Source organism: Colossoma macropomum, unplaced genomic scaffold, assembly GCF_904425465.1.
Source record: "Colossoma macropomum unplaced genomic scaffold, Colossoma_macropomum, whole genome shotgun sequence".
Lineage (NCBI taxonomy): Eukaryota > Metazoa > Chordata > Actinopteri > Characiformes > Serrasalmidae > Colossoma > Colossoma macropomum.
This window is the reverse complement of record NW_023494789.1, coordinates 20,041,581-20,068,422: the sequence shown is the minus strand read 5'-3', so window position 1 is coordinate 20,068,422 and position 26,842 is coordinate 20,041,581. Positions and strand designations below refer to the sequence as shown.

General features: G+C 40.3%; 1 protein-coding gene across 6 annotated transcripts in view; it reads right to left on the bottom strand.

Annotated features, from left to right (window-relative positions):
* Positions 1-15,269: 15,269 nt before the first annotated feature.
* Positions 15,270-26,842, bottom strand: part of btbd8 (BTB domain containing 8) — a 47,579-nt gene continuing 36,006 nt past the window's right edge. For all 6 annotated transcript variants that reach the window (XM_036570445.1, XM_036570447.1, XM_036570449.1 and 3 more), the window contains 5 exons: positions 24,595-24,682; positions 20,992-21,107; positions 19,436-20,787; positions 18,515-19,073; positions 15,270-16,240 (listed from right to left, as the gene is read on the bottom strand). In XM_036570445.1, the coding sequence (XP_036426338.1) occupies positions 15,714-16,240; positions 18,515-19,073; positions 19,436-20,787; positions 20,992-21,107; positions 24,595-24,682 (2,642 nt within the window). In that variant the 3' untranslated portion in view covers positions 15,270-15,713. The remainder of the gene's footprint in view (positions 16,241-18,514; positions 19,074-19,435; positions 20,788-20,991; positions 21,108-24,594; positions 24,683-26,842) is intronic.

Genomic DNA, 26,842 nt, shown 5'->3' with positions numbered 1-26,842 from the left:
AGAGGTGATGCAATGCAGTGTGTAAACAGCCCTGCCCCAACTTTTTTTTGTGTGAAACATGTTGCTGGCGTCAAATTCAAAATGGGCGTATTTTTCCAAAAAGTATACAATTTCATAAAAGTATACAATAATGTTCGACATGATGCTCATGTTTACCTATTGGCAAATGCTCAAATGTTTGGAATTTATTCATTTCAATTTCAATATTTCTATTTGCAATGCTAAATTTTCTCTTAATCTCAATGATCTTAAATGCAGTAATGAGAAAATCTTATGGCAGTATTGCTAGGTGCACCTGATCTTTTGCACTGAACACAGAAATCAACCTTGAGTTAGTTGTATATCATTCTTTATTCATTTCTTTTCCTGTATTTATTGCATTTCTGCACTTCCAACATGTGTTTTTCAGTATCTGTCTACACATCCCACAGATCTGGAGTACCCAATCACTTTTGCAAGTGCAATTCATCTCAGCATTTGCATCCCCCCATTTGCTGCACTTCCTGGCTTTGACAGCGACTTGGATCAACCCCCGCAAACTCTATCTTCTAGATTCCTATGCTTTTCCTTTAACTTCTCTCCTTCTCCAAGACAGACTGACAGGGGCGGTGGCACAGGTGTGCTTCTGTCTAGATGGTGCAGTTTCACTCCTCTCATTTTCTCGTCTTTAAATTTCCTCATTTGATGACCATGCTGTTACTGCATCTTTTCTCTATCTAACTTCATATCATTGTCTCTTTCACCTCTGATATCTCACAGATGACTTAGACATTCTTCTTCTCCTCTGTGACTTCAGCCTTCCATCAAACAAGCTGCAGTCATTCTGCCTCCTGCCACTGTCATCATCCTTTGAACACAACCAGTGTCCTCTGATGTCCAGAGCAGGCAATGTTCTGGACCTGATTTTCAGCAGACCTACCCCAGCATTAGATATCACAGTAACCCCCCTCAACTACCCATATCATCATGTTCTTTTACACTCTCCCTCACTGTTCCTCTCTTCATAGATGATCCCATCCACACTGCTCCACTCAATCTCTATGGACCTGCTGCCCTTCACTTTCGTCACAAACAGCTCTTTATCAGGTCATGTTCCATTGACACTGAAGACTGCTTTAACCAGTGGTGGACGAAGTACACAAATCATGCACTTGAGTTAAAGTAGAGATACCCAAGGTAAAATATTACTCCAGTAAAAGTAGAAGTCCTTCCCTTAGACCTCCACTTGAGTAAAAGTACAGAGGTATTTGCCTTCAAATGTACTTAAGTATCGAAAGTAAAAGTACTAAAAGATTAATTATGACTAATGTCCTATTACCATTTTTGTAACAAGACTCTTGTTTCATTAACTCGTTTTAGGTGAAAATATTCTTGGTAAACTTTTAATAGAATGTCATTAATTAGTCTGACGCTGATGTCTAAATTTATCATATCATATTTATCATGTTAAAATGATCATAAGCACAAAACACTGAAGGCAAACAGTTTCCATTAGGTAGGACCAAGTGGCTATGAAATAACTTTTTGCAAACTAGCAAAGTTTCAGTTTAAGATTTATTTGCAACTCATGTTAAAATGAGGGGCAGTGAGGAGTTGGTGGAGTTATACTTTCATATCGATTTCACCCATAAAGAAATACTCAGTCTCCCTGTCTCTCCTGGCACATCAGCACAAGCCTGTGAGTAGTATAAGAAATGGCTGAAACGGCAACTGTTTATTTAGAATAAGAACCAAATGGAGGAAACTGTCTGTCTGTTTTGTTGAAGGAGAATCGCAGGCAGGATCGTCTACACGGCTATCGGTGGCTACATCTCTGTGCCATTCAAAGAGGACATGAAGTTTCACAGACAGTGAGAATGATAATCAAAATTATCGATCCACAAAGAGACAAGAGTGTGTGGAACTCCGGCGTGCCAGTACAGCAACCAAGACCCCAACGCATTATGGCATTTCCCCCTACAGTTAGCCCACTTTATCCTCCAAATATTACGACTTTTTTCTTGAAATATTATGACTTTATTTTCAAAGTCTACTGTTTTTATTTTTATGAACAGTGGCCCAGTAACAGATTTCACATAATGTAGTCGAGTAAAAAGTAAAATATTTGACTTTGAAAATCAGTGGAGTAAAAGTAAAAAGTCGCCCAAAATGGAGATACTTCAGTAAAGTACAGATACACGAAAAAAGTACTTAAGTACAGTAATGAATTACATTTACTTCGTTACTGTCCACCACTGCTAGAGTCATTCAGTTTGTGAAGAATCTCGCACTTGCCAGCTCCGATATCAGCAGCTACTGACCAAATTCACTCCTTTCTTTCCTATCAAATTATTAAATGTGCAATCTATGAACAGTTTTCTCTCTTTCTCACTTACAACCAGCTCCAGGACCCCAAGCAGTCTGGCTTCAAACTGGTGCACACAACAGAAACTGCCCTCATAGCAGGAGAGGGTCCACATGCGCTCCATGCAGGCTCCTCACTGAAGCCCTGCAAGACTTAATGCTCGCTCCTCTTCTCGTCCCACTCTACACTCTTGGTGACGTAATATTTGCTAATATGTGATAATGTTTATTCTATTTGTACTAGCCAGGATTCATTCTGACTGGACACTAAAGTAATTTTTTTTTTTTTTTAATTGCTCTGAATAAGTGTGTCTGCTAAATGTCATTAATGTAAATTAATTTAAAATTACCTGATTGTGTACATGCAGACAAGCAGGCTGAACGGCATGTCGCAGTTTTCTTGTGACTGGGTAAGATGTGATCTCCATTTGTTTTGTGCACACGTCAGTCCTGGTGAGTTTTTCTTCATTAAGGTGCACCACCTTGATATCAACGGAATTTCTTCAGCATCAGCTACTCTTTAATTTGCCTAATTTTCTTGTTTTTTTTCTGTCCAGTCTGCTGGGTTGACCTTGGACCCAGAGCCACAGACTGAGGATTTGCCCCTGTGGTCTTGCAAGTGGAGGAAGTCCAGAAAAGTGGTGACCCATAGTAAGGTCTTGTAAAATGCCATTATTGACCAACACTGGACCTTATTTTAAATTAACATATGATGGATGGAAAATTTGACATGAAATCATTGCCATTAATCATTAGCTAGAAGTTGGTGAATCGAAATTAAAAAATGGTTTAATTAGCATTGGATTTTTCTGAGCTAGGTTCCTCCTGTCCTGGACTTTCTGACTCCTGTGCCTGGCTCAAGCAAGTCAGTGTTCAGAGAAGTGAACCAGCATGGTAGGATCCCAATTTTGCCTGTGACTACTGCTTTCTTTAAGATTTTTTGTTTATTTTGAGTTAATTTTATATTTTGACAATTATCCCACTATGATGTACCTCTTTAGTTTCTGGTAATCCATGCAGCTGCTTTTGATTTGAAGAAATATTTAGATTCTGTAACAGGATTTAAATTTTAAATCTTTTCGTCATGAAATTCAGCATTAGTACGTGCCAAACTTCTTGGATCGTATAAACAAGACAGTGGGTTCCTTTGATATTTGCCAAATTAAGCTTAAATTAAATTAATATTTCTACTAGTGATGTGTTTTCTCTTGCATATTCCAATTATCTTAACATTTGTCTTTGTTACTGGACTTATGGCGATATGTCAAGGTGGACGTACCAACCTTTTCTCCTCAACACAGAGACAGGACCCTTCCATCTAAATATCACTTTTGATTCTTTGTTTATTTTATCTGTAATTATTGCACTTTTGCACTTCCAACATGTTTTATTAATACCTGTCTACACAACCTACTGATCTAGTGTACCCCACCATCGTTTCAGGAACCACAATTGATGTCAGCAAAAGTATCCGTCCAATTGCTGCACTTCATGGCTTTAACCGAGACTTGGATCACCACCCGGAACTTGGAGACTCCAGCAGGCTGTCCTCTGCCTTTAGCTTCTCCATTCTTCGAGACAGACTGGCAGGGGTGGTGGCACAGGTTTGCTTCTGTGTAGAAAGTAGTGTTTCACTACATTTTCATTCTCTTACCTTTCAATTTCTTTTTGATTTCCATGCTGTTACTGTATCTTTCCCCAACAAACTTCAATATATCATTTGTCATTTATTGCTCTCCTATTTTTCAGGCCTATTTTTCCATCGGTGGAACCCTACTTGTTCTCCTCTGTGACTTCAACCTTCCATTGGATGAGCTGCCATCATTCTGCCTCCCACCACTGTTATTATACTTTGATCTCACTCTCAAGCAGTCTCCTCTGACACAGAGCAGGCAACATTCTGGACGTTATCTTCAGCAGACCTACTCCAGCACTGGACGTCACGATAGACTCCCCCTCCACTGCTCAGATCATTTTCTATCTTTCACACCCTTCTTCCCTGCTCTTTGTCAATCACCCCTTTATTCTTTTTTTCCATTCATTGCAAACTGCTCTCCATCCTTTGTCTCTTGCTTCAACTATCCTAACTATTATCCACTATAACTATTAACTTGCCTCATTTTCTTCTCTCTCTCGCTGGATGCGGCTACTTTCCTTTCTTCATGTTCCTCTTCGGTTAACCTACTTTTGTCCCCTCTCTCCTCCAGGCCAGCAAGATCTTCCCCACCTGCCCCCTGGTTGACGAGTGTCCTGCGCAGTAACTGGAGAGAACTAAGAATGGTTCAGAGAAGATGGAGAAAATCCCAGCTTGACTCAGAAAAGAAAGACTGGTAGGAGCAAAGATCTAAGTTCTCACTTGAAATAACTGCTGCGAAGTCATGGTTGTCTTCCACCACCCTCTTCCATTACCTCAAAGGATTGTTTTTTTTTCTTAGAGTAAAAAGATTGGTGGATTTTTCCTTAGTTTCCCTCAATTAATCCTTGTTTTCTTGCTCTTGATTCCTTAAGCTGTTTTTCTTCTTTTCACATTGGCATTCAAGACTGCCAGGGTTGTTCCTTTTGTGAAGAAGCACATGCTTGACAGCTCCAATGTCAGCAGCTATTGACCAGTATCACTCTTTCCCATCAAAATTGCTAAACATGCATTCTATAATCAATTGTCTCTCTTTCTTACTCAGAATCAGCTCCAGGACCACAACTAGTCTGGCTTCAAACTGAACTGATGCACTCAACAGAAACTGCCCTCACAGCAGTGACCTGAGGAGCTCCAGGCAGTGAGATCAGCCAAGCTGTCATCAGTTCTGATTCTTCTTGAACTAAACTAACTAAAATAAAATAAATGTAAAACCATCGCCTGATGTATGGTTTTCCATCACGTAAATTTCAAAATGCATTTTCAGAAAATGTTTTTCACGGTTGTCGTGACAATGTGCTTTAGCTCACAGGTTAGGTTTGTTTTGTCTTTCTACATCTCAGCTGTCTGATGTTAATTTAATAACAACGCTGGCTTTGTAGGGCAGATGTGCCTGCAGTGAGCAAATGTATGCTTTATACTAAATTGCACTGTTTATTTGTGGGTTGGCGTGTATGTGAATCCAACATTATACTTGACTTCAGTTGACAGTCTTGCTATTGTATTGTAGCAGGGCTGAAGCATTGGAAAAGGTGTAATGACTTCAAGCTATAGCCAATTTCTGATGGCAGTGATGTTACAACATTGTGGTACATAACTTGTTTGGAACTCGTATCCACAGGCTTACCTAAAATATATTCCTGCCTCCATCACTGGTATTAATCAGTGATGTGTTCTCTACACTGTGTATTTGAGTGATCAGAGATTCATGTTCTTCAATCTGTATGTGGAGTAAGCACTCTGTACAATGTGTTAAAACACTGAACTGTTGGGAGGTCAAGCAGCAATGCGTTCTTTATACTGAACACTGTTGTTGGAAGCTCAAACTCTGCAAGGTGTTTTCTATTTAGTGCATTTATTACACTAAACTCTGGAAGGTCCAATTTTAAAAGGTGTTCACTAAACTGCATGTGTATTCAGACTATGCAAGCCATTCTCTATACTACACTGTCTTTGAGAGGTCAAACTATGCAAGGCATTCCCTAAACTGTGTATGGATATTCAAACTCTGCTATGCATTCTTTACCCTAGACTGTTGTTGGAAGATCTAACTTTTGGTGGGAGCTCAAACTGCACAGTGTCACTCTAAACTAAAGTTTGTATATGTATTCAAACTATGCAATCTGTTCTACACTAAACTGTAGTTGAAGTCAAACTGCAATGCATTCTTTACATTGAGCTGTTATGCATTCTACACACTAAACTGTGTTCAGCACTGAGTCTGTGCAGTGCATTCTCTGCATGAACCGACAGATCAAACTGCGCAATGTGTTCTCTGCACTAAACCATTTGGGAGGTCAAACTGCAAGGTGTTCTTTGAGCTGTGTATGAGCATTCAAACTGCAGTGTGTTCTATATACTAAACTGTTTCGAATCAATTAGTCTGCTTCATTTGCATTCATCTGCATACAGTTACTGGTACATGATTATGTATGTTTAATTGTTTTGTGGGAGTTATTTACTTAAAGCGAAATCTTTTTATTGAATGGCAATATTTTCCAATGATGCATTTTCTCTTGCGTATTATCTGTCTTAATTTTCTTGAAGTTGTTTGAATGTTGATCCAAATTTTAAAACTTTGTAATTAGCATGGAATTTTTCTGAGCTAGGTTTCCTCTGGCCTGGACTTACTGATGCCTGTGCCTGGCTTGACTGTCCTACCTGCTTTCCACAGACTTACCCAAAAATGTATTCCTGCTTATGCCACTGTTATGTGTGGGGTTAATCATTGATGTATTCACTACACTATTGGAGTGATCAGTGATTCGTGTTCTCCAGTCTGTGTGAGTGGAGCAAGCAATCTGTACAATGTGTTCTCTACTCTAAACTGTTGTGAGGTCAAGATGAAATGCATTTTTTTCCCTCTTGTTAGGAAGTCAAACTGTGAAAGGTGTCCTCTTACATAAACTGTATGGGTATAGAAACAGTGCAAGGCATTCTCTACACTAATTTGTTGTTAGGAGGTCAAATTATGCAATGTGTTCTCTTCAATAAATTGGTGGGAGTTCAAACTGCAAGAAGTTCTACACTATATGGACATTCAGGCTTTGCAATGCGCTCTGTACACTAAACTGTGTTTGGCAGTGCAATATGTTCTCTGCATGACTGTTGTAGACAGATCAAACTGTGCAATGTGTTGTCTACATTAAACCATTGAGAGGTCAAACTGCAAGGTGGTCTCTAAACGAAACTGTTCAAACTGTGTTATGTTTAGGATGATTCAGTGTGCTACTTCATTTGCATTCCACTGTGTTTACTGCTAAATAATGTGTATGTGTTTATGAGATGCTCAGATGTTTTGTGGAATTTATTTGCTTCAATTTCAATCTCTCTATTGAATTGCAGTCATTTTTGCTTGCTCATTCTCTCTTGCATAGTATCTCTACTTTAACAGTTTTCTTTGTTACTGCACTTATGTGGTATGTTCATAACAGGTGGTGAAAATTACTGGTGTGTGTGGTGTTTTTTTTTTTGTTTTTTTTTTTTGTTTTTTGTTGTACAACCAGAGTGATCAGGTTGAATGTGTTTGTGTGTAGATGTCAGTCCAGGTGAGTCTTGAGTTTTGTGGATTTTCTTACATTTATTTCATCATTCAGTAAGTCAGCAAATGTTAATGTTCTCATTTTACTGTAATTGGAGACAAAACTTGTGAGCAAATGAAATTTAACATTCTTTACACTGAAGTGTGCTGGCTGTTAATGAAGTGTTGGTTGGGGTGTATGTGAATTCAGCATTCTAGTTTACGTCATGTAACAGTCTTGCTATTGATTTGTATCAGGGCAGAAGCATTGGAAAAGGTATAATGTTGACTGCCATCAGAAATTGCCTACAGCTTGATGTTACATTGCCATACATGGCATCTTGGGAACTTGTGTATACCAAATTGTCCTACACACTTTTTCCACAGGCTTACCCCAAAAAAATTCTGCCTACACCACTTGTATGTGTGGGGTTCATCTGTACACTGCGTTCTCTACACTGAACTGTTGGGAGGTCAAACTACAATGCATTCTTTACACTAAACTCTGTAGTTGGGAGGTCAAATTTTGAAAGGTGTTCTCTCGACTAAACTGTGTATGTGTATTCAGATGGCAAGCCATTCTCTACCCTCAAGTGTTGTTGAGGTCAAACTATGCAATGTGTTCTCCACACTAAATTGTTGGGAGCTCAAACTGCAGAGTATTCTCTGCATTCAACAGTATAGACATTAAAGCTGTGCCCTGCATTTGGTGCACTATACTGTGTTCAGCAGTCAGTCTGTGTTCTCTGCGTGAAACTGCTGTAGACAGATCAAACTGTGCAATGTGTTTTCTACACTAAACCATTGTGAGGTCAAACTAAGCAATACATTCTCCACACTAAGCTGTTGTTGGGAGATCAAACTGCAATTTATTCTCTAAACTAAATTCGTGGGAGCCCAACTACAGTGTGCTCACTGCACTAAACTGTATGGACGTTCAAGCTGTGCCATGCATTCGGTACACTAAACTGTGTTTAGCAGTCAGTCTTTGTACTATGTTATCTGTATGAAACTGTTTGTTAACAGATCAAACTGTGCAATGTGTTTTCTACACTAAACCTCTGGGAGGTCAAACGTTCTGTACACTAAACTATGTTTAGAATTACTCAGTGTGCTTCTTCGTTTGCATTCATCTGTGTACTGTTACTGGTGCATGATGTATATGTATTATGAGATGCAATTGTAACTTTTCTGTAGAATTGCAGTAATTTCTGCTGGTTCGTTCTCTCTTACATATAACCTGCATCTTAACGGTTTTCTTTGTCACTGCACTTATGGTGGTATGTTGTTCGTCCAGCAGGCGGTGGTCATAATTGAGTGATTGCGCTTCATTGATGGCTTTAGCTGCACTTTATTCAACAATTTTCTGCAATTTCTGCAGCTGAATTTAAACTGACGTTGTTGTTGTTTTGTGTTTTTTTTGTACATCCGGACTGAGCAGGCTGAATGACCTCTTGGAGCGTGTCAGCGAGGCAGAGTTTTCCTCTGGTTGAGTAAGTGGGATCTCCATGTGTCTTGTGCAGATGTCCACCCAGGAGAGTCTTTCTTCATTAAGAAGCACCACCTTGATACCACACAGTTTCATCAGCGTCTGCTTTTATTTGCCTAATTTTCTTCTCTGTTCACCCTGCTGGGTTCACCTCGGACCCAGTGTGACAGATTGAGGATTCAGATCTTTTTCTTACTATTTCAAACACAATTTCTCAGTCTTTTGAACATTTTGCAACATTTTGATTGGAGAACTTTATAAGATAAATACAAGTATATTTATTTGTACTCAAACTTTTAGCTCTACAACCACAAATTCGAGCTTGCAACCTCTTAAATGTGACAGCATAACTTTAAATCTGCCCGCCTCAACTTTTGCAACACTTCTCTCAGTAGACTTGTTGCAAAAGTGATTTGTACACTTGTAACTGCTTCACTGATGGATATGAATCAGGGTGGGGGCAGGGGCCAGTGTGAGACTGACCATTCATGACCAATCCAAGGAGCTTATTTAAGGGTGAAAAAAAACCTGGACTCCGAATAGCAGGAAAACATTTGTTTCATCCATACTGTTTTGCTAATAGAGCAAGCGTGATGAGCAGTATTAAGCAATTAATAAAAATTATCAGAATAGTCGCTTGGTGAAAACTTGAATTGTACATTGTGTAATGCTGTTTGTACAAGTTGCTTCAAAAATGTTTAACGTTTCAAAAATGTACCAGATTGACTGAGAAAAATGGTAATGCTATTGTATTGCATTATGCAGTGCTTATATCTCACTTTTTTGTATGGGATAGTTGCTAATATTAAAACTTTTCTGTCTCCGTCCATAGGAAATAATTCACACCACAGTTCCTAGAGGTCCTAGCTAGCACATGTGGAGAAAGGTATTTGAGACAGTGGACATTTGTGCAATTTTAAATGTCTGTTACTTAGTGATTGGTTTTTCTTTTAGTACCACTACACTACACTTTTGTAGAGGAAAAATAAGTTATTAGGTTTGCTGAGACAACTGCCATGAGCCAGGACAATGAAGAACAGATCAAAAGGTAAATACTGCATTTTCTAAACACAAACATCTTCATCCTACAAGGATCTTCATACCACAGATCTTTTGTGTTAGTTGTTACAACCTTCTGCAGTGGCAACGTCAATCCCCTCTGCTAATCTGAAAGTGACATTCTTTGGGGAGTCAGGAGTGGACACAGGTGCTCTAAAAAAAAAAAAAAGCATTTCTTACAGGTTAAACAAATATGAACATGGATGCCATTGAATTCCAATGTATTTCTATCAGAGTCCATTGGAACAGTTTTAAATTTCAGCTTATAAATGATATCTGTCATACTTTTGTTAAAAGGGCAGTGAATCCAAAATTCATGAAGGAATTTTACGCTTTTATCCGTCATATAACCTATTTGTCAAAGAACCTCCATCACAGAGTGTTGTTATTAGTTGTGTATTAATTTTTCCATAATGTACATTGAAAGTTTGACTAACCCCATTAATTTAGAGGAGTGCCAGTCTCAACAACCCAAATTGGACAACCCCTACTAAAACTGTTTGCATGACTAACTAGAAAAATGCTCAGACAATTTTTACATTTATATTTTGGTTGAACTTCCAATTAAACAATTCTGGTCTAAAGTAATAGTCTAATAGGTCATTTCTGTGCTATCACAGATTAGAAGGCCACAGTAATAAAGTACTACTGTTTGTACTTCTGTGTAGAGAAATGGTGGCAGGAATTGAGGGTCGTTTCTTTGAGGGACCTCAACATCAGAGGAGCCCACAATTCTCTCTGACTTTGATAGTGGGCTCTATAGGTATGTTTATTTTTATGCAACTAACAATGAACTGTTCCTTTTTGTTAATGGTTTTAAAGTGCATTTCAGTAAAATGTAAACTGTCGCAGTGTGTATCTTTTTGCTTCACAGCTGAAGATCAAGGCATGTAGATGAAAAAGACGGCCCACATTCCATCACACATTTAACCCACACAAGGCTGCTGGACCAGACAAAAATCCTGGCAGAGTGCTCAGGGAATGTGCAGCTCAGCTAGTGGGAGTTCTTACGGACATCCTTAACATCTCGCCAAGCAGCGCCGTTGTTCCAGCATGCTTCAGTGCCAAAGAAATCTCCAGTGTCTTGCCTCAATGACTATCGTCCCGTTGCACTCACACGCATAATGAAGTGCTTCGAAAGGCTCATAATGAGGCACATCAAGACCCAGTTCCTTCACTGGACCCTCTGCAGATCACATATCGCTCCAACCGCTCTACAGATGATGCCATAGCCACCACTCTTCATCTGACCCTCATTCATCTTGAGAAAAAGGACACTTATGTTAGAATGCTGTTTATAGACTTCAGCATTCAACACAATCATCCCTCAGCATCTAATTGGAAAGCTGAGCCTGCTGGGCCTGAACTCTTCCCTCTGCAGTTGGACCCTGGACTTTCTCACTGAGAGACCTCAGTCAGTCTGGATCAGGAGCAGCATCTCTAAAACCATTACACTGAGCACTGGAGCCCCCCAGGGCAGTGTGCTCAGTCCACTGCTGTTCACTTTGCTGACTCACGACTGTGGAGCAGCTCATAGTTCCAACCACATCATAAAGTTTGCTGATTGCGCTACTGTGGTTGGTCTCATCAACAAGAGCGACAAGTCAGCATACAGAGAGGAGGTGCGGCAACTGACAGACTGGTGTAAAGTCCAACAACGTACATCTGAATGTGGGCAAGACAAAAGAGATGGTTGTTGATCTCAGAAGAGCAGAGTGACCACTCTCCGCTTACCATCAACAACTCCCCTGTGGAGACTGTTGCGAGCACCAAGTTCCTTGGTATTCACCTAGCGGAGAACCTCACCTGGACCCTGAACACCAGTTTCATAACCTAGAAAGCCCATCAGCATCTCTCTTTCCTGTGGATGTTAAGGAAAGCTCAGCTCCCACCCACCATCCTTACCACCTTCTACAGAGGCACTATAGAGAGCATCCTGAGCAGCTGCATTATTGCCAGGTTTGGGAATTGCACTGCCTCTGACCGTAAGCCCTCCAGAGAATAGTGAGGACAGCTGAAAAGATCATTGGGGTCTCTCTTACCTCCATCAGACATTTCAGACATTTACATCACACGATGCATCTGAAAAGCATTGTGACTGACCCCACACACATGTTCCCACTTCTGCCATCTGGAAGAAGGTATTGCAGCATTCGGGCCCTCAGTGCAACAGTTTCTTTCAAGCCATCAGATTCCTCAACTCCCACGGACTGAATTGAAGGACACCCACATGGACACGCGCGCGCGCACACACACACACACACACACACACACACACACACACACACACACACACACACACACACACGTAACAATATGAGACTAACTCCCTCCCCACTTCCTGCAGTTTGAAACACTATATTTAAATATAATACGCTGTGTTGCACCATGGTCCTGGATGAATGTTGTTTCATTTCACTGTGTACATGTATATAGCTGAAATGACAAAGCCTGACTTGACTTGACTTGATTAGTCCCAGAATATAAACTACTTTGCACTCTATCCAAAGTTTAGTTTCAAGATAGATGTTTTGGTGGAAAAGCTTTTGACTCCTGGCAAGGCAGTATGGTCTCCCATCTGAGCACTGACCAGGACCAGCCTTGCTTAGCTTCATAGATCAGTTAAGCCCAAGGGTTCCCTGCCCCATAGAGCCACTGGTTGTATTAGCTGTTTAAAGAATTTCATCACTCTATTAGGACGCAGTATAGGCTGACACAAGTTTAAACACACTATTGTGACGACATTATTCCAGCCATAAATACATTCAGTTGTCTATCACCTTTGTTGTTGAACGTGCATGACTGCAAATGTCAGAACTATCAGGAGAATTAAGTCTTTTGTGATTGGCATGAAAAGTTTACTTTTTGTTAGCTTGTCAGGGACTTGGATTTGGGTTAAAAGCTGTCTGCTCAGCTCCACTTTTGCATTGTTACTATTGCCTCCGTTGCAGTGACCAACTCATGTAAGCTACTATAGCAAACAACATTCTTGACAATGGCAAGAATATTCACAGAGTGGTTTTTCACAAAATGCAATTATACACCATTTACCTAAAAACAAATGCAAGCCAACAAGGTTGGCAAATTGATTTTGGACCTCTGCGAATCAGAAAGTGAGAGACAGCTTCTTAGGACTACTTGATTGCGTCTCTAAAAAAGACACAACAGTCCCACCGACATCTGAACTCCAATTGCTGGATTCGGAGTCCAGAATGCTCATCATTACACCACAGTGTGCTATCCGCAGGGATCACTCTTCCAACATTAATTTTTCAGCATCTTTGTTTCAAATAAATCATGTCATAATTAGTCTTTTGTTATTTCTTTATGAAAAAAAAAAATGGAATGAGCATAACAGTGAGGTAGAACTTTGAATGATTGTTTTGAGTAAAAGTATATAAACATGCTCAGTATTTTTGCATTTTGCTACACTGTAGAGTGTTTATTTAGTATTCCTAATTAAAGACTGTGGTTTTCATTACACAGGTGCAGTTGTAGATTCTTATTGTTGCTATTGTTGCTGTGGGGAATGCACTTTAGTTCCACTACATGCCGACCGGCCACTTGGTTAAGCACACCTACCTTGTATCTACACTCCTTGTCCATTTTTGTCAAGTATGTTTATCATATAGCACTTTGTAGCTGTGCAATTACAGATTGTAATTCATCCGTTTCTCTGCACAATTTGTTAGCCCCTTTTCACTCTGTTCTTCAATGGTCAGGACCGACATACAACAGGTATTCACTGGGTGGTGGATAATTCTCAGCATAGAACTGGTCAAAGGATGCTGCTCACAGGACACTTATCAACCTCACCCCCACCTGCTCCATCTCCTTCAACAGCATCAGAACATACTTGAGCACATTTTAATGTAAAGGTCTCTCATTTCAGCTGAAATCAGACACAGCTGAACCTCACATAAAATGCTGTTATTTCACCCGTTATTAGGTAAATATTTTTGTGGCACCCATCATGTTTCAATAAATGCGTTCCTGCTTTATTCCATCATTTATGTTAGCCTCTTGTTGGTGGCGTCAGGTGGTTTTGAGGGTGTTATTTAATAGTGTAAGCAGCGCCGCCTGTTGCTTATCTCAGGGCGATGCTGTGCACATTTTAGCGATGTATGTATGTAACTCAAAAGTCAGCAACTCCTGTAAGTGTGGGAAAAAAATGAAAAGAATATTGAAATGAAAAATCGAACATTCTTAACTTTTAACGCTTTGATTGCCAGACATAACAGCTTTGGGAAAGCACTGGGAAAAGTGACCATATCTAACCATATGTATGATTTGATGTAACTTTTGTGGAAGAATTTCAGGAACCTCTAGCAGTGTTGATTTTGACAAGATCACCTGGTGAAACCACAGAACAGAGTAAAGTTTCCAGTCTGGAAAAGGGACAACTTTGTTTTTGCCAATGAAACGAAGAGTTGAAGTAATATGTACTATTTTTCGTGTATGCTGTATACAACCATTCTGACACATTCCCCTCTGTTCCAGTGACACTGTTTCCAGTACAGACAGTTGTGTCTGTCTGAGCAGACAGTGTGAGCAGGCTAACCTCTGTTTCTCACGGCACGTAGAGCAGAGACAGAAGGAGAAATGGAGGGAGCTGGAGACACTGAACACAGAGAAGCACAAAGCCAGTTCAGCCCACAGCCCCTCTCAGATAACATATCTATGCATGTCTGTAAGCAATTCAGATTTAAATTCTCTTATTCTTTGTTCTGCTTTTATTTTATTTGTCCCTTAAATAAACACCTGTTAATAGTCTCTGTGCTTGTCTGCTCTGTTCTATATATGTCATAAATGTTTGAACTCAAGACAAATTCATTGTAAGCGTAACACGCTTAAAAACGGTTCTTAAGGATTCTTTAGTAAAGAAAATGGTTCTACACTGAACCACGAACACTCAAAGAACCTGTTGCATGATTAGAGTTCTTTGCAGAAGTTCTTTGGAGATTGTGCTGTAGATGGTTCTTTAAAGAACCCTTTCGAAAAGGGTTTTATATAGCACCAGAAAGGGTTCTTCTGTCATAACAAGTCTGACATCGTATTGGTTATTTTTATATATAGCACCAAGTTATAACAACCAGTCCAAGGCCATTTTGCTTAGAAGTTTAAAAAACAAACAAAAAAACATGCAAAGCATACAGTTGGGTGGAAAAATGGCCCAATTTGGCAACACTCACACAGCATCAATTATACCAGACTTAAAACACAACTATAAGCACACACTTTATTAAGCACAACAATAAATGTAAACCACCAGACTCACTACATATTCTGATTGCTCTGTTCAGAACCGTTGTCTAACCATGGTTTAAAGACAGAAAAAGCTGAGAATTATGCATTTTTTGTTTTCTACAAAGATCAAAGCGACACCGAGTAAACAGTATTACTTGTTAGAAAAAACGTCCACATGCAAATTAAATGCATTGAGTCCATCGATCCACTCCTTGATAAAGTACCTATGAAGACAAGTCAGTAGGCAGGGTGTAATGTTAAGCAAAATCATAAAGAATCTGTGGCTGAAACGTCTCAAAGTTTCTCCAAAACAATGAGGAACATCCACATAGAGAGGAAAGAAGAGAACATAACAATCCAAAAAACACCTGATAATCCTCAAATGCTGAAAGAGCATGATATAATCCCTCAGTCTGTCCGTTTTAGTGATGAGTCTCCAGCTCCACTATGGTCCACTCTCCCTGCGGAGAGGCAGCGTCCTCAGGAGAGAAGCTGGTCACAGTGATGCTGGTGGTAGAGTCGTCCAGAGGAGAAATAAGCTCCGCCCATCGTTTGAAACTTTCTTTTTCATGAGGCAGAAAGGCTTGTTCATTTACACAGTCCCGAGACAGTGACAGGGTTTGTTTTATCAGATACTGAGCCAGGTTCAAATCCTCTGGGACAGAATTTATGATGCCCAGACTGGACTCCTGGTCAGACAAAAGCTGCCGGAGCAGACTCCAGTCACGTTCTGCAAACTTGCTATTTTCATCCTCCTCCTCCATCCCGTTCTCTTTTTCCATCTCTTCTTCATCTTCCTTCCCTCGCTGCTCTTCGTTGGTCCTGTCCGCATCCAAGCTTTGCTCAAAGGCCTCTCCCACGTCGAGCTCGTAAATGGGGGACAGCACTTTAGATGAGCGTCGGTCATGTGTGCAGCTTTGATCCAATCTGTCACAACCATCAAAGTCCCCTAAAAACAATTGACAATACTACACAATGACCAAGGGTTTTATCCGTTGATGGGGCTTTTTTGTTTCAAGCAAGACATTTGTTTCTTAAAACATGCGGCTGACGTGTTTCTGGATTTGCAAACTGTTCTAAAGAGTTTCACCCCTAGTGCAACTGTGTCCTTCATGATGTAGTGTGGCCTAAAATAGCTCATTATACTCTTAAAAATAAGGGATCCTAGATAGGACAAACAGAACCTTTACATTATGTTGAAGCTCTTCAACCTTCACTTGTACATCTTATTTACACTCAAAGTTTTCTAAAAACTTTTCAGTGGGTGGGTCTTTAAAAAAACATTTTTGTCAATTTGAGTAAAGAACCTCTTCAAGTACTTCCACATAATATAAAGGAACCACAAGTGGTTCTTCTGTGGCACTGCTCAAAAACAATGTCCAACAATTTTTTTTAAGGACCATCCACTGAAAGGTTCCTTGGGGGGCAGGTCCATTATTTTTAAGAGTGCACTACATATAGCCTAATCATTTGACTGATTTTCAAAAATACATTTAAAATGAGTTATTACATTATCATCCACTGTCATTTAATCAAGATGTTTTTATGATTAAATGATTAGTGGCTTACAATTAAGCAGATATGTCGAATACCAAAGTCCTGAGTGGAGTAGGGCTGGACTTTGGGAGATAAGGATTGACAGCTGCCATAAAGGTGATAGACAGAAAGAAGTCTACACTGAATGTGTCTCTTTTATCCACATCTACTCAAACAAAACAAAAAAGCCATGCTTTTGCCAGCGCCAGCAGGTATAATTTAACATTGCTCAGGCACAAAAGATCTTTATAATCTAGATTCGTGCAAAACTGAGTGACTCTTTCTTTACAGCTACCTAATCACATACAGAAACATAAACATGTAAATCTTGCTTTTTAACTACAGACTACCTTATTTATACATTGATATACTGACAGTTATTGCAAATATGAGAAACATGCTGGCAAAAGATAACTGACCATTTGGCAATTCATATGCCAATATGAATTGTATGCATAAACTTTTAACAGTGGCTGTAACTTTTTAACATGAGTGTGAAAAAAGAGAGACATAGCAGGACCTTTGTTTAAAAATACACAGAAAAATCTAGAAGTACTACAGTGCACATAAAAAAAAACAAACAACATAAAACTGAAAACTACAATTCAAGAAAATGGTTACCTACTGACTAGCAACACCGTGCTCTAGTGGAAATGAGATAAAGGAAATGAATACATGAAGTAACAAAAATAAAACACACACAAACACAAAACCAAGATTGATGGGGATTCATAAAAGACAGAAAACAATAACGGCTAGAGTCAGCATGCAAGAATTCCTGGTTTGTGTTGACTAACAACCAGACACACAGATAGTCTGAGGATCAGGGCTAAGCTCATTCATGCTGATCCTGAGTAAAGATACGTTTACAAACCACTGGTCAGAGCCCCTTTCCATTGCAGTCAAACTATGTATGACTGTTACAGAATGGGTGTTCAGGCTAGCAGAGTTAGCAAAGGAAGTTACCGAATGAGCTCAACTTCTGCTGGGCTTTTTGTGCATATTTACTTCCAAATTTGACGGCCAAGTCAAAGAGCGCTTGAATTTTGCATAAACAAACAATAGTAAACAACAGAAAATAAACAAAAGTCAACCAAAAAAAAACAGTCTTTTCCTCAATGGAATGAGCTTGCTATATGTATAGATGTTTTTCATTATTAAACAAAAAAGAAAATAAAAAAATAAAAATGCTAAATAATTGCATCCCTTACTAATGTCAAAGTGCACTGGTACAACTAATGTAGCTCATGCTACTAGGCAGGTGGTCTCAATAAGCATACTGTTAGGATATTGCGTGTTTAACGCAGGCAAGTAAGTTTTCATTGCTGCCATTTGTAAACGTCTTTCAGGCACAGTGCCTCAGTGAGAAGGTAGTTTAAGTTGTCAGTGTGACTGACACCTGATTGGTCAAATTTTCCAAAAGTAAGAGATCCTGACGTAATGGAAGAAAGACAAAACAAGGGCCAGGAATGCTCTAGCTTATGTGGTACTCTAGAGGTTATAAACAAAAGCATATTCTAGGAAGATTTAACCTCTACATGTAGTGCTAAATTGAGCATTTGAGTGGAAGATTGTATTTTGCAAGGACAGTTGGGTCACTTTGGCAGGGACTGTGGGTGCAGATGGGTGATTTTGAGGCAGGAATTTGGTGGGAATTGGGGGAAGTGGCTCTAATATTATACATTACCTGCTGGGGACTGGGCAGGGTGAGCAGGTGATGAGCTAGCGGTCACCTGCGGCTCAGTTAAGTCTAGCCGCAAGTCAGCTCTTTTGCTGTCTGTGTGTTTAGACTGCAGGCTGCCGTACTGTTCGGTCAACCGCAGGTCCAGGTGACAGGGCCGTTCTTGAGGTGCAACCGCATTTACGTCTGTGTCTGGCTGGGACTCGTTATACACAGGCTCTTCTTGAGGAGACTCCTGGACCTCTGTAAGGAAAACCACAGATTTAGGCTCCCCCTCCTGAAGGACACTGGAACTGCAGCCGCCCTTTGACGTGCTGGTGGGCTTCTGGGAGTCGCAGTGGGTCCGGCTGTCATGGGACTCGCTCTCAAAGACGTCGCATGGTGTGACAGCATCTTCCTCCTGTTGTGGGGGTGTCTGTGTTCCCCCCTCTTCAGATCCCAGCTCCTCACACTCGTCCACCGAAAGCAGCACTGACCGGCGGAAACCGGAAGCAGACTGGTACTCCAGCTGCTCGTTCTCCTGCTCCACACCGTCTTCAAACGCCAGGTTCACAATGCCCTGGAACTAAGGGTGTAAAAATGCATCGATGTGCATTTCAACTGCATCCACTTTTTTGGAATGTTATACTTGAATTAATAATAGTAATATTTAATAACATAATATATTTAATAACAGATTTTCAACTGCATACATTTCAAAACCAACAATGTATTTTGTGTTTTTACACTATTGTAAAACTATGTATTATTTTACCAAAAAAAAGTATTCAAAATATGAGTTTAAAGATTTCTTGCTGCAGTAAAGTTCATTGTTAAAATATTTTTGGATCATAGCAAAGCAAACTAATCAAACTGAATCTGAGATTTCATGATCTACTGAATCGTAAACAAATTGAGTCAGGTAAGTTCAGGGATGTACACCCCTACCTGGAACTGGGGTGAAGGTTCGCCATGAGGAGCCGCGACTCCACCGGGTAAGACTTCAACCTCAGACCTTTCATCCTCAGACTCCTCCTCCTCTTCTTCCTCTTCTTCCTCAGATGAGAAGAGCTGATGGTCTGGCACTTTCTTTACATCCGTTACCATGGCATTCATCTCAGAATTCTCCTCCTTTACGGTGTCCTGATCACGCCTCAGCCAGGATGGTGGCCTCCGACGCCCCACCTCTTCTTCGCTTGTAGTCTCTGCCTCTTTGCCTCTAAGCCGCACCTCCACCCGCAGCCCGGCCCCGCCCTCATACATTTTAAGCTCCTCAGGGGTGCTAGTGTCACTGCTGCTGCGACCCAGGAAGTCAGGGCATCGCATCGTCCCGCATTTGGATGCGCCGCGCTCGTGGGAGTGGCAGTCATCGTCCTGCGAGCCACCTGCATCATAATCTTCTGAGCGTGGCTTTATGTCGTCCGAGGATGTGGTGGCACTTGCTGTTTCTGATTCAGGACTGACCTGGGGGTGTATGCCACTCCACGAATCCTCCAGGGGTGTATCTGTGCTGCCCAGACTGCAGGGGGTATCAGGGGGCAAGTCAGAATCTCTGGAAGAATTCTGGGTAATATTTCCCTGCGCTGCTGCAGTGCTGTGATGAGGAGGAATCACATGACTTGAGGCAACTTTTGGCCCTCCCACCTCTCTCTGCATAGTGTCTGTACTTACAGGGTTCAGTTTGCTTTGTACTGCTGTCTGAACTGTAGTTTCTGTTTTCCCTTCAATGCTGGATTTAACTTGTGAATCAGTGCTTTTCTCAATAACTGAAGGCTCCCTAGAAGCCAACATAACTGTTTCGTGTGCAGAATCCTGAACCGAAGCAGACTGTTTTGGCAAAACTGTGCCAACATGAGATGAAACAGACGAAAAAGGAACTGTGGAGCTCTCACCCTGTCCACTCACCTGTTCCCTCACTTCCTCTACAGCAGAGTTGGTCTCCTGGGGGGCCCGTTTGGACTCTGAGTGTTTGGGGCTGGAAACTAAATCCTTCGCTGCAGCAGCTGGCTTTTTGGAAGCAGCAGGAGAGGACTGTTTGGATGGTGTGGCAGATCTAGGAGAAGATTTTCCAGCTGGTGTTTCTGATGTTTTCTGCTTGGGAACAGCTTTATTTGGAGTAGTGGAAGATGGTTTAGAGGATGACACTGTGGGTTTTCCTGCTTTGGTGATAGGTTTGGACTCTGTTGTGCTGGGTCTTGTTAGTTTTTTAGTAGTTGGAACCTTGGATCCATCCTTTTCGTCCTCTTTCCTGGGAGATGTAGGCTTTCTGGAGCTCAGGGCTGTGCTAGGTCTGGTAGAAACTGAATGAAAAAAACAGATATGAGCAATTACGTCTTAGCAATAACTTTCCAATATTTTAATATATTTTAACAATTAAAAAATGTTGGAAATGTATGCATACATAAATTTACATTAAAGTGGGTAATGTAATATTGCTTTAATTTACATGAATACTACTGACTCATGAGGTCTAAACAACCACCTGAAGCCAGAGAATCTCTTACCATGGTTTTCTGAAGCGGTATTCCTGCTCTTTGCCTCTGTCCGAGCTGCTGTAGAGCCACTGACACTTGCTCCGCTTCTCACTGTGGCCTTGGGCTTGTTTGTTTTATTTGTGGGGCTGGGGAACAGACAGACAGCTCTCATATAAATATAATTTTTTTTTGCGGTATCGGCATATGAACTTGTGTCCTTGCCGACAAAAGCGCCTTTTGTTATATGTATGTGCACATCTGACGCAACCGTGATCAACAAAACACATGTTGCTAGATTACTTAAAATGTACAACCAACCAGCACTTCTGTAGTTGGTCTCTCTGTCCCACCCCGCACCAAGAATTTCCAATCAAATATGCTTTTCAGTCGTGACGTTTTTACCTTTTCCTCTCACTGTTGGAGCGACGCAGGTGCTGCTTCACTCTGTCTTGCGTCGCTCCAACAGTGAGAGGAAAAGGTAAAAACGTCACGACTGAAAAGCATATTTGGCAAAAAGCTCAGTGCGCACAGTACATAATTTCACTCACTCTAGCCAATCAGACATGACTTGTGCGTGCAGCTTCAGCCCTGTCCGAAACATCACATGAGTTTGGTTAGAGTGCGGTTTTCTGTGTGTGGAGCAGACACGCTGTCCTGTAGGAGTCTGAATGTGTTCAGAAGGTGAGCGCCTCCAGTGGAGCCAAGACTGTATGCAGACAAGCCTCCAGAGAGCAGTAAATTTGTAAAATCACAATGTATTGTTTTAATAAATAAGGTATACAATTTCTGGTCATTTTCATTACTAATTTCGCTGTTTTTCACAGTGCAGAGAGCTGCAGCTCGCTACTTCTGAAGTTTCCACCACTCTGCTTAGTCTGAACAAGCAGTTTCTGTCAAATCATGCAGCACAGAACAGCCAGCACCTGATACAATCAACGTGTCCAAATACTGCTTAATATTGCATAAAATACATTGTTGGTTGAACAACAAAATGAAATAAACATATTAACAATAATATTCCCTCATTGTTATAAAAACCATTTTTACTGCAAGACTGCACAGTTACATATTGTAATATTTTACTGTAATTTTAACATATACCATCAATTCTTATATGCTATTGTATAATTTAGTAACATATCTGTTAGGGGTGGGAATCTTTAGGCACCTCACGATTCGATTTGATTCTGATTCAAAGGGCTGCGATGCGATTATAAAACGATTATCGATGCATCTCGATGCATCTTTTTTCTCTATACAGGATTTCCATCTTCCTACTGTCTGAGGACTTGGTAGTTTTAAAGCAAAGTATTTGTAATGATCCGTAATGTAAATGCATTATGGATCATTACAAATACTTTGCTTTAAATATCTAAAATATCTTTTATTAATAAATCAAATGGAAGTGATGTGGCAAGTGAACTAGGAGGATCTCATTCAGAGACGCTGCTGCCACTCATCTGCGAAAAAATGCGCTGTTACCCTGAAATAAGATCCAGTGGTAATGGGTGTCCACGCAGCGCGTTACAGCCATCCTTCCCGTTTTCTTTAGTGATTTTATAACTTCGGTGTTGGTCTCGTTGTAGAGAATGTGTGTGTGTGTGTGTGTGTTGGGGGGGGGTGTATTTTCGAGACTGGACGCTGAATCTTGGTTCCAAAGCGCGCAGCATAGCGCGAAAGCCCTGGTTCTCAACGACTGAGAACAGACAGCAGACAGCAAGTCACATAGCCCCGAAGTCTGGCCTCGCCAGTAGCGAACGAAAAAACAGAGATTAAGACGAACATTTGGAGGACTTATTCGCATTTATATGCAGCGCGGTTGGTTAAATCTGCAATGAGAGACTGTCTTTCTTTAAAACGTTGCGAAAATGAACTCGCTTCTCTTTCGAATTTTCCCGTTCCACCTTAAATGGCGCAGCAGTTACATTTGGCGCCTAAGGCAGAATTTAAGGTGGAACGGGAAAATTAGAACGAGAAGCGACTTCAGCCTCGTAAAACAGCCGGATGCTGAGACATTTTACAAGAAACTCTTCTAGTTTTGAAGAAAAGTTTTCTGACGGAGATGGGAGGAAAGCGGCTATACCTAAAGCTTAAAGCAGAGCAAAGTAAATCTGCGCTCTCGTTTATATTTTTAGCCCATACTACGACATTAACACATACTGGACATTAAATGTTGTGGCTCCCAAGGTGGTTTGACTTTGTTGAAAGGCAAAATGGCTCTTCTAAACATTTGAGTTGTGACTCCTGACCTAACCTGGCTTTAAAGCAGAGGGAGCTGGTCGGATTTCTCACTCGTCCAGTTGTGTTTTTGTTATGTGCCGCCAGAGACTGTCCGGGCGCTGCACTTACCCACTTCCATTTCCGCCTTTTGCATTCCGTGAACATTACGTTATAAATTAAATATTTAGAAAATCGATTTTTGACATTTATGAATCGATTCAGAATCGCTCACGTCAGCATCGCGATGCATCTAAGAATCGATTTTTTCGCGCACCCCTAATATCTGTACATTTCCACATGTGCAGTACTTTTGTACTGTTCATAACTATTTACAGTGAAAATATGTACAATTCCATATTAGTACAGTAAATTTACTTGATATATTTGCATAGTGTTTTAGTTTCAGTGGATACATTAGGAAGTAGAGTTTTTTTTGATCATGTGTGTGATTTAACTAGTGTTAGTTTAGCATAAAATTAATTTTGTCTCAAGAAACCTATGAGAAGTTGGAAAATTAAGAGTCAAACATGCATATTTTTTTGGATAAATACACAGGCTACAGAAGAATTTAAGCCTAACCTAGGCTTCCTTTTCACTTGGAATCCACACTGCGTAAATTAAGAATCCAAATACACTGCAAACAATAAAAATATTCATTTTAAACACAGGGCCTGAATGGCAAGCGAGGCATAAATACTGGTGCATGACAAGGCTTGCTAATATTCAGTATTAAGATATATTGTTATTTTTAACAGAGATCATATTTATCATGGACACTGAAATATCACAAATATAATTTTAGTCAAACTAGATGCAGTTTCACCATACATTTCTAAACATGCAGAAAAGCTCTGGTAACACAGACTCCCACTATGCTGTCATATTGTGATCTGATTTATTTGACGTTTGTACAGGTACCTTATAGCTCATTGTAAAGGATGTAATGCTACTCTTTCATATTTCATGTGCTATCAATGTTACCAAGGCTCTAGCACCTAGCCTGAAAAATTTATCAAGGGGATACCAAACACAATGTCTATGAACCAGGATTCTAGAAATGAATAAACACTGTTTTGCCATTAGTAATGTGAGTGTGAGAATGACAGGTACAGTTCACTGGGGTTTTTTGCATTCTGGGGTTTTGCAGACTGTTCCCACAGGGGGGAGCTCATGTCCCATACAGAAGTGTTATTAGACTCCAATCCAGTCCCCTGCACTGCATCATTTTGCATTTTCCTGTCCTAGCACCCCTGATTCTGCTCAAGAAAGGAGATAATGTTGACATAAAATGATATGATTCGGATGTGTGAAAGCAGATAAAACAGAATTATGCAGTACAGCTTAGCTTGTGGCAGGGGGCTCGGAAACACTGCCTTTCAGGTCTAAAAGCCATTTTCTCCATGTGTTGCTCACCTGTTTGTCTTGTCCGTCTCTGGTTTTTGGACAGTCTTGGTCAGAGGAGATTTTGTTGCTGCCTTGGCTTGGGGTCTTGGCCTGAGAACTAGAAAGCAAAAGGATTATTGGATTTTGAACAGAGAGACAGAGCACATATCATCAAACCACGTCAACCTTGACTCATGTTTACCATATCAAAGGCTTTACAGAACTAATATGCAAAAAACCTGCATACCAGTTACATTCTGGACAGAACTAAGCTAACCACGAACCATGAATACTAGCTCCACTAAGTTGGTTATATAACTCCACCTGCACTGTGAATCAGGAGAACACATTAGTCAGCATTAGCCAAGTTAAGAAGCTTAATGACGAGTTAAGTTTAGTTCACGCCCAGCTAAAACCTGCTCTGCTCATCAGACAATCGCAGAGAAACACACACACACACACACAATATATATGTATATATATCATTTATTTATTTATTTATAACATTATTTGAAAATGCCAGCTGCCAGTTGTCAAAACATCATGTTGAACTAACCTACATTACAAAAGAATAATTAAAAAAAAAAACTTTCAAAGTTCTTTTTTTTAGTTACAGGGTAAGTATCTATATATAATAATAGGGAATGTGGTGTGTTGTATCACATCATTGTATCATGACTAGCATGTTAGCTTGTGGCTAGTGTGTTACATTAGGATTATGTTTCCCTTTCTGTCCTTAATGCTTTCTCTATCTTCACCCATGCTCTCTCTGGTTTCTCTGGGGATTGGAATGACTCTTTGATGATGCTCTTTTCACTGAGAAAGACTGTTGTCAGTCTTCATACAAGCTCACACACACACAGTGTGCAGAGTGTGTGAAGAAGCAGTGAACAGTGAGAGGACAGGGGGATTAATTCTTCACACTTCACCGTGCATTTGTGTGTGCCTGTGTTTTCATATGTGGTTTGACCTTCGACTTTGAGGCACAGCTTGACTTATTGTTCGAATTCTAAGAAGGCTGCTTACTGAACGAACACACGCACACACGCACACACGCGCACACGCGCACACACACACACACACACACAGCAACCAAAACAAGCCTTTAAACCCTAGCATGCTGTACTCCATCTGCTGTTCTGCTCAGCTCCTCCAGCTTCTGCGGGCCAAAATTTCGATCTTTCATCCCTAACAAAACCATCCCAGCTTAGCCTGCCTGCCTCTGCTTTACTGAATTTGGCATCTCTCCCTGCCTCCACAACACACAGCTCACTGCCAGAGGTGCTTGGCATGGGAACAACACGGTCACTAAGCTGACATTTAACGCAATAATTGTGGGGAAAAAAAAAGTATGTTGTATGAATCAGGTTATTCATAAAAATGGACAAAAGTATATCACATGGCTAAAAAAAAAAGTAGCAGATACACTGAAGCCTGGAAGTTGTTAGTACTTTTGCTCATTTTTACAAAGGCTACGTAAGCCTTGCAGCTCCAGCTCAAAGCGAAAGAAGTAAGCTTTGGATAGTACACATGTAGTGGCTGATCTATAACATTTGGGGGAAAAAGGGGAAAATTATGTAAATTAGACTTTCTGCTGTATGGTCGCTTTTAGGCTGTTGGTGCTTGGACAAGATGGCTGATAGGGTGGATTAACCCTTAAACTGCAGGCTTATTATTCTTTAAGAGTTATTATTTAATGATTACTATGAATTATTTGGTAACTGTTGTGAAACCATCATCATCATCTCTGTCATAGGAAAACTTTTTAGTTTTAGTTTTTTTTTTTTTTTTCCTATTTAAAAATGCCAGGTGCCATTCAAATCTCATGGGAAAGGGACCACTAGAAATGAAATACAATTTCTATAAAATATTTCTAAATTCAAGAAATTATCTAATCATATCAATGCAAATTAAAATTAAAAATGGTTTGTTCTCCTATAAAGTTACCATTTTGGAGATATATGATTTGGTAGAATAGTGATGATGTGCAGGTTATGCATATGTTCCTCACTGACATGCTACTGCAGCAATTTTAGTGTTTAGTGCAATTAGCTTGTATTTTGGTCTGTCCGTACCTGCCGAGTATACTGGTCATACTCTTAACTATGATGGGTTTCATGGTAAATTCATTTGGCACAGCCACATGCTGGGAGCAAATTAAACAAATGGGTTTGTGCTTTATGTCGCAGAAGAACTATGGCATTGTCCATATCTCCTGGAATACTTAGTATTCACAGTTCACCTTTGACATTTTTCAATGCAATGTTTGCCTATATGC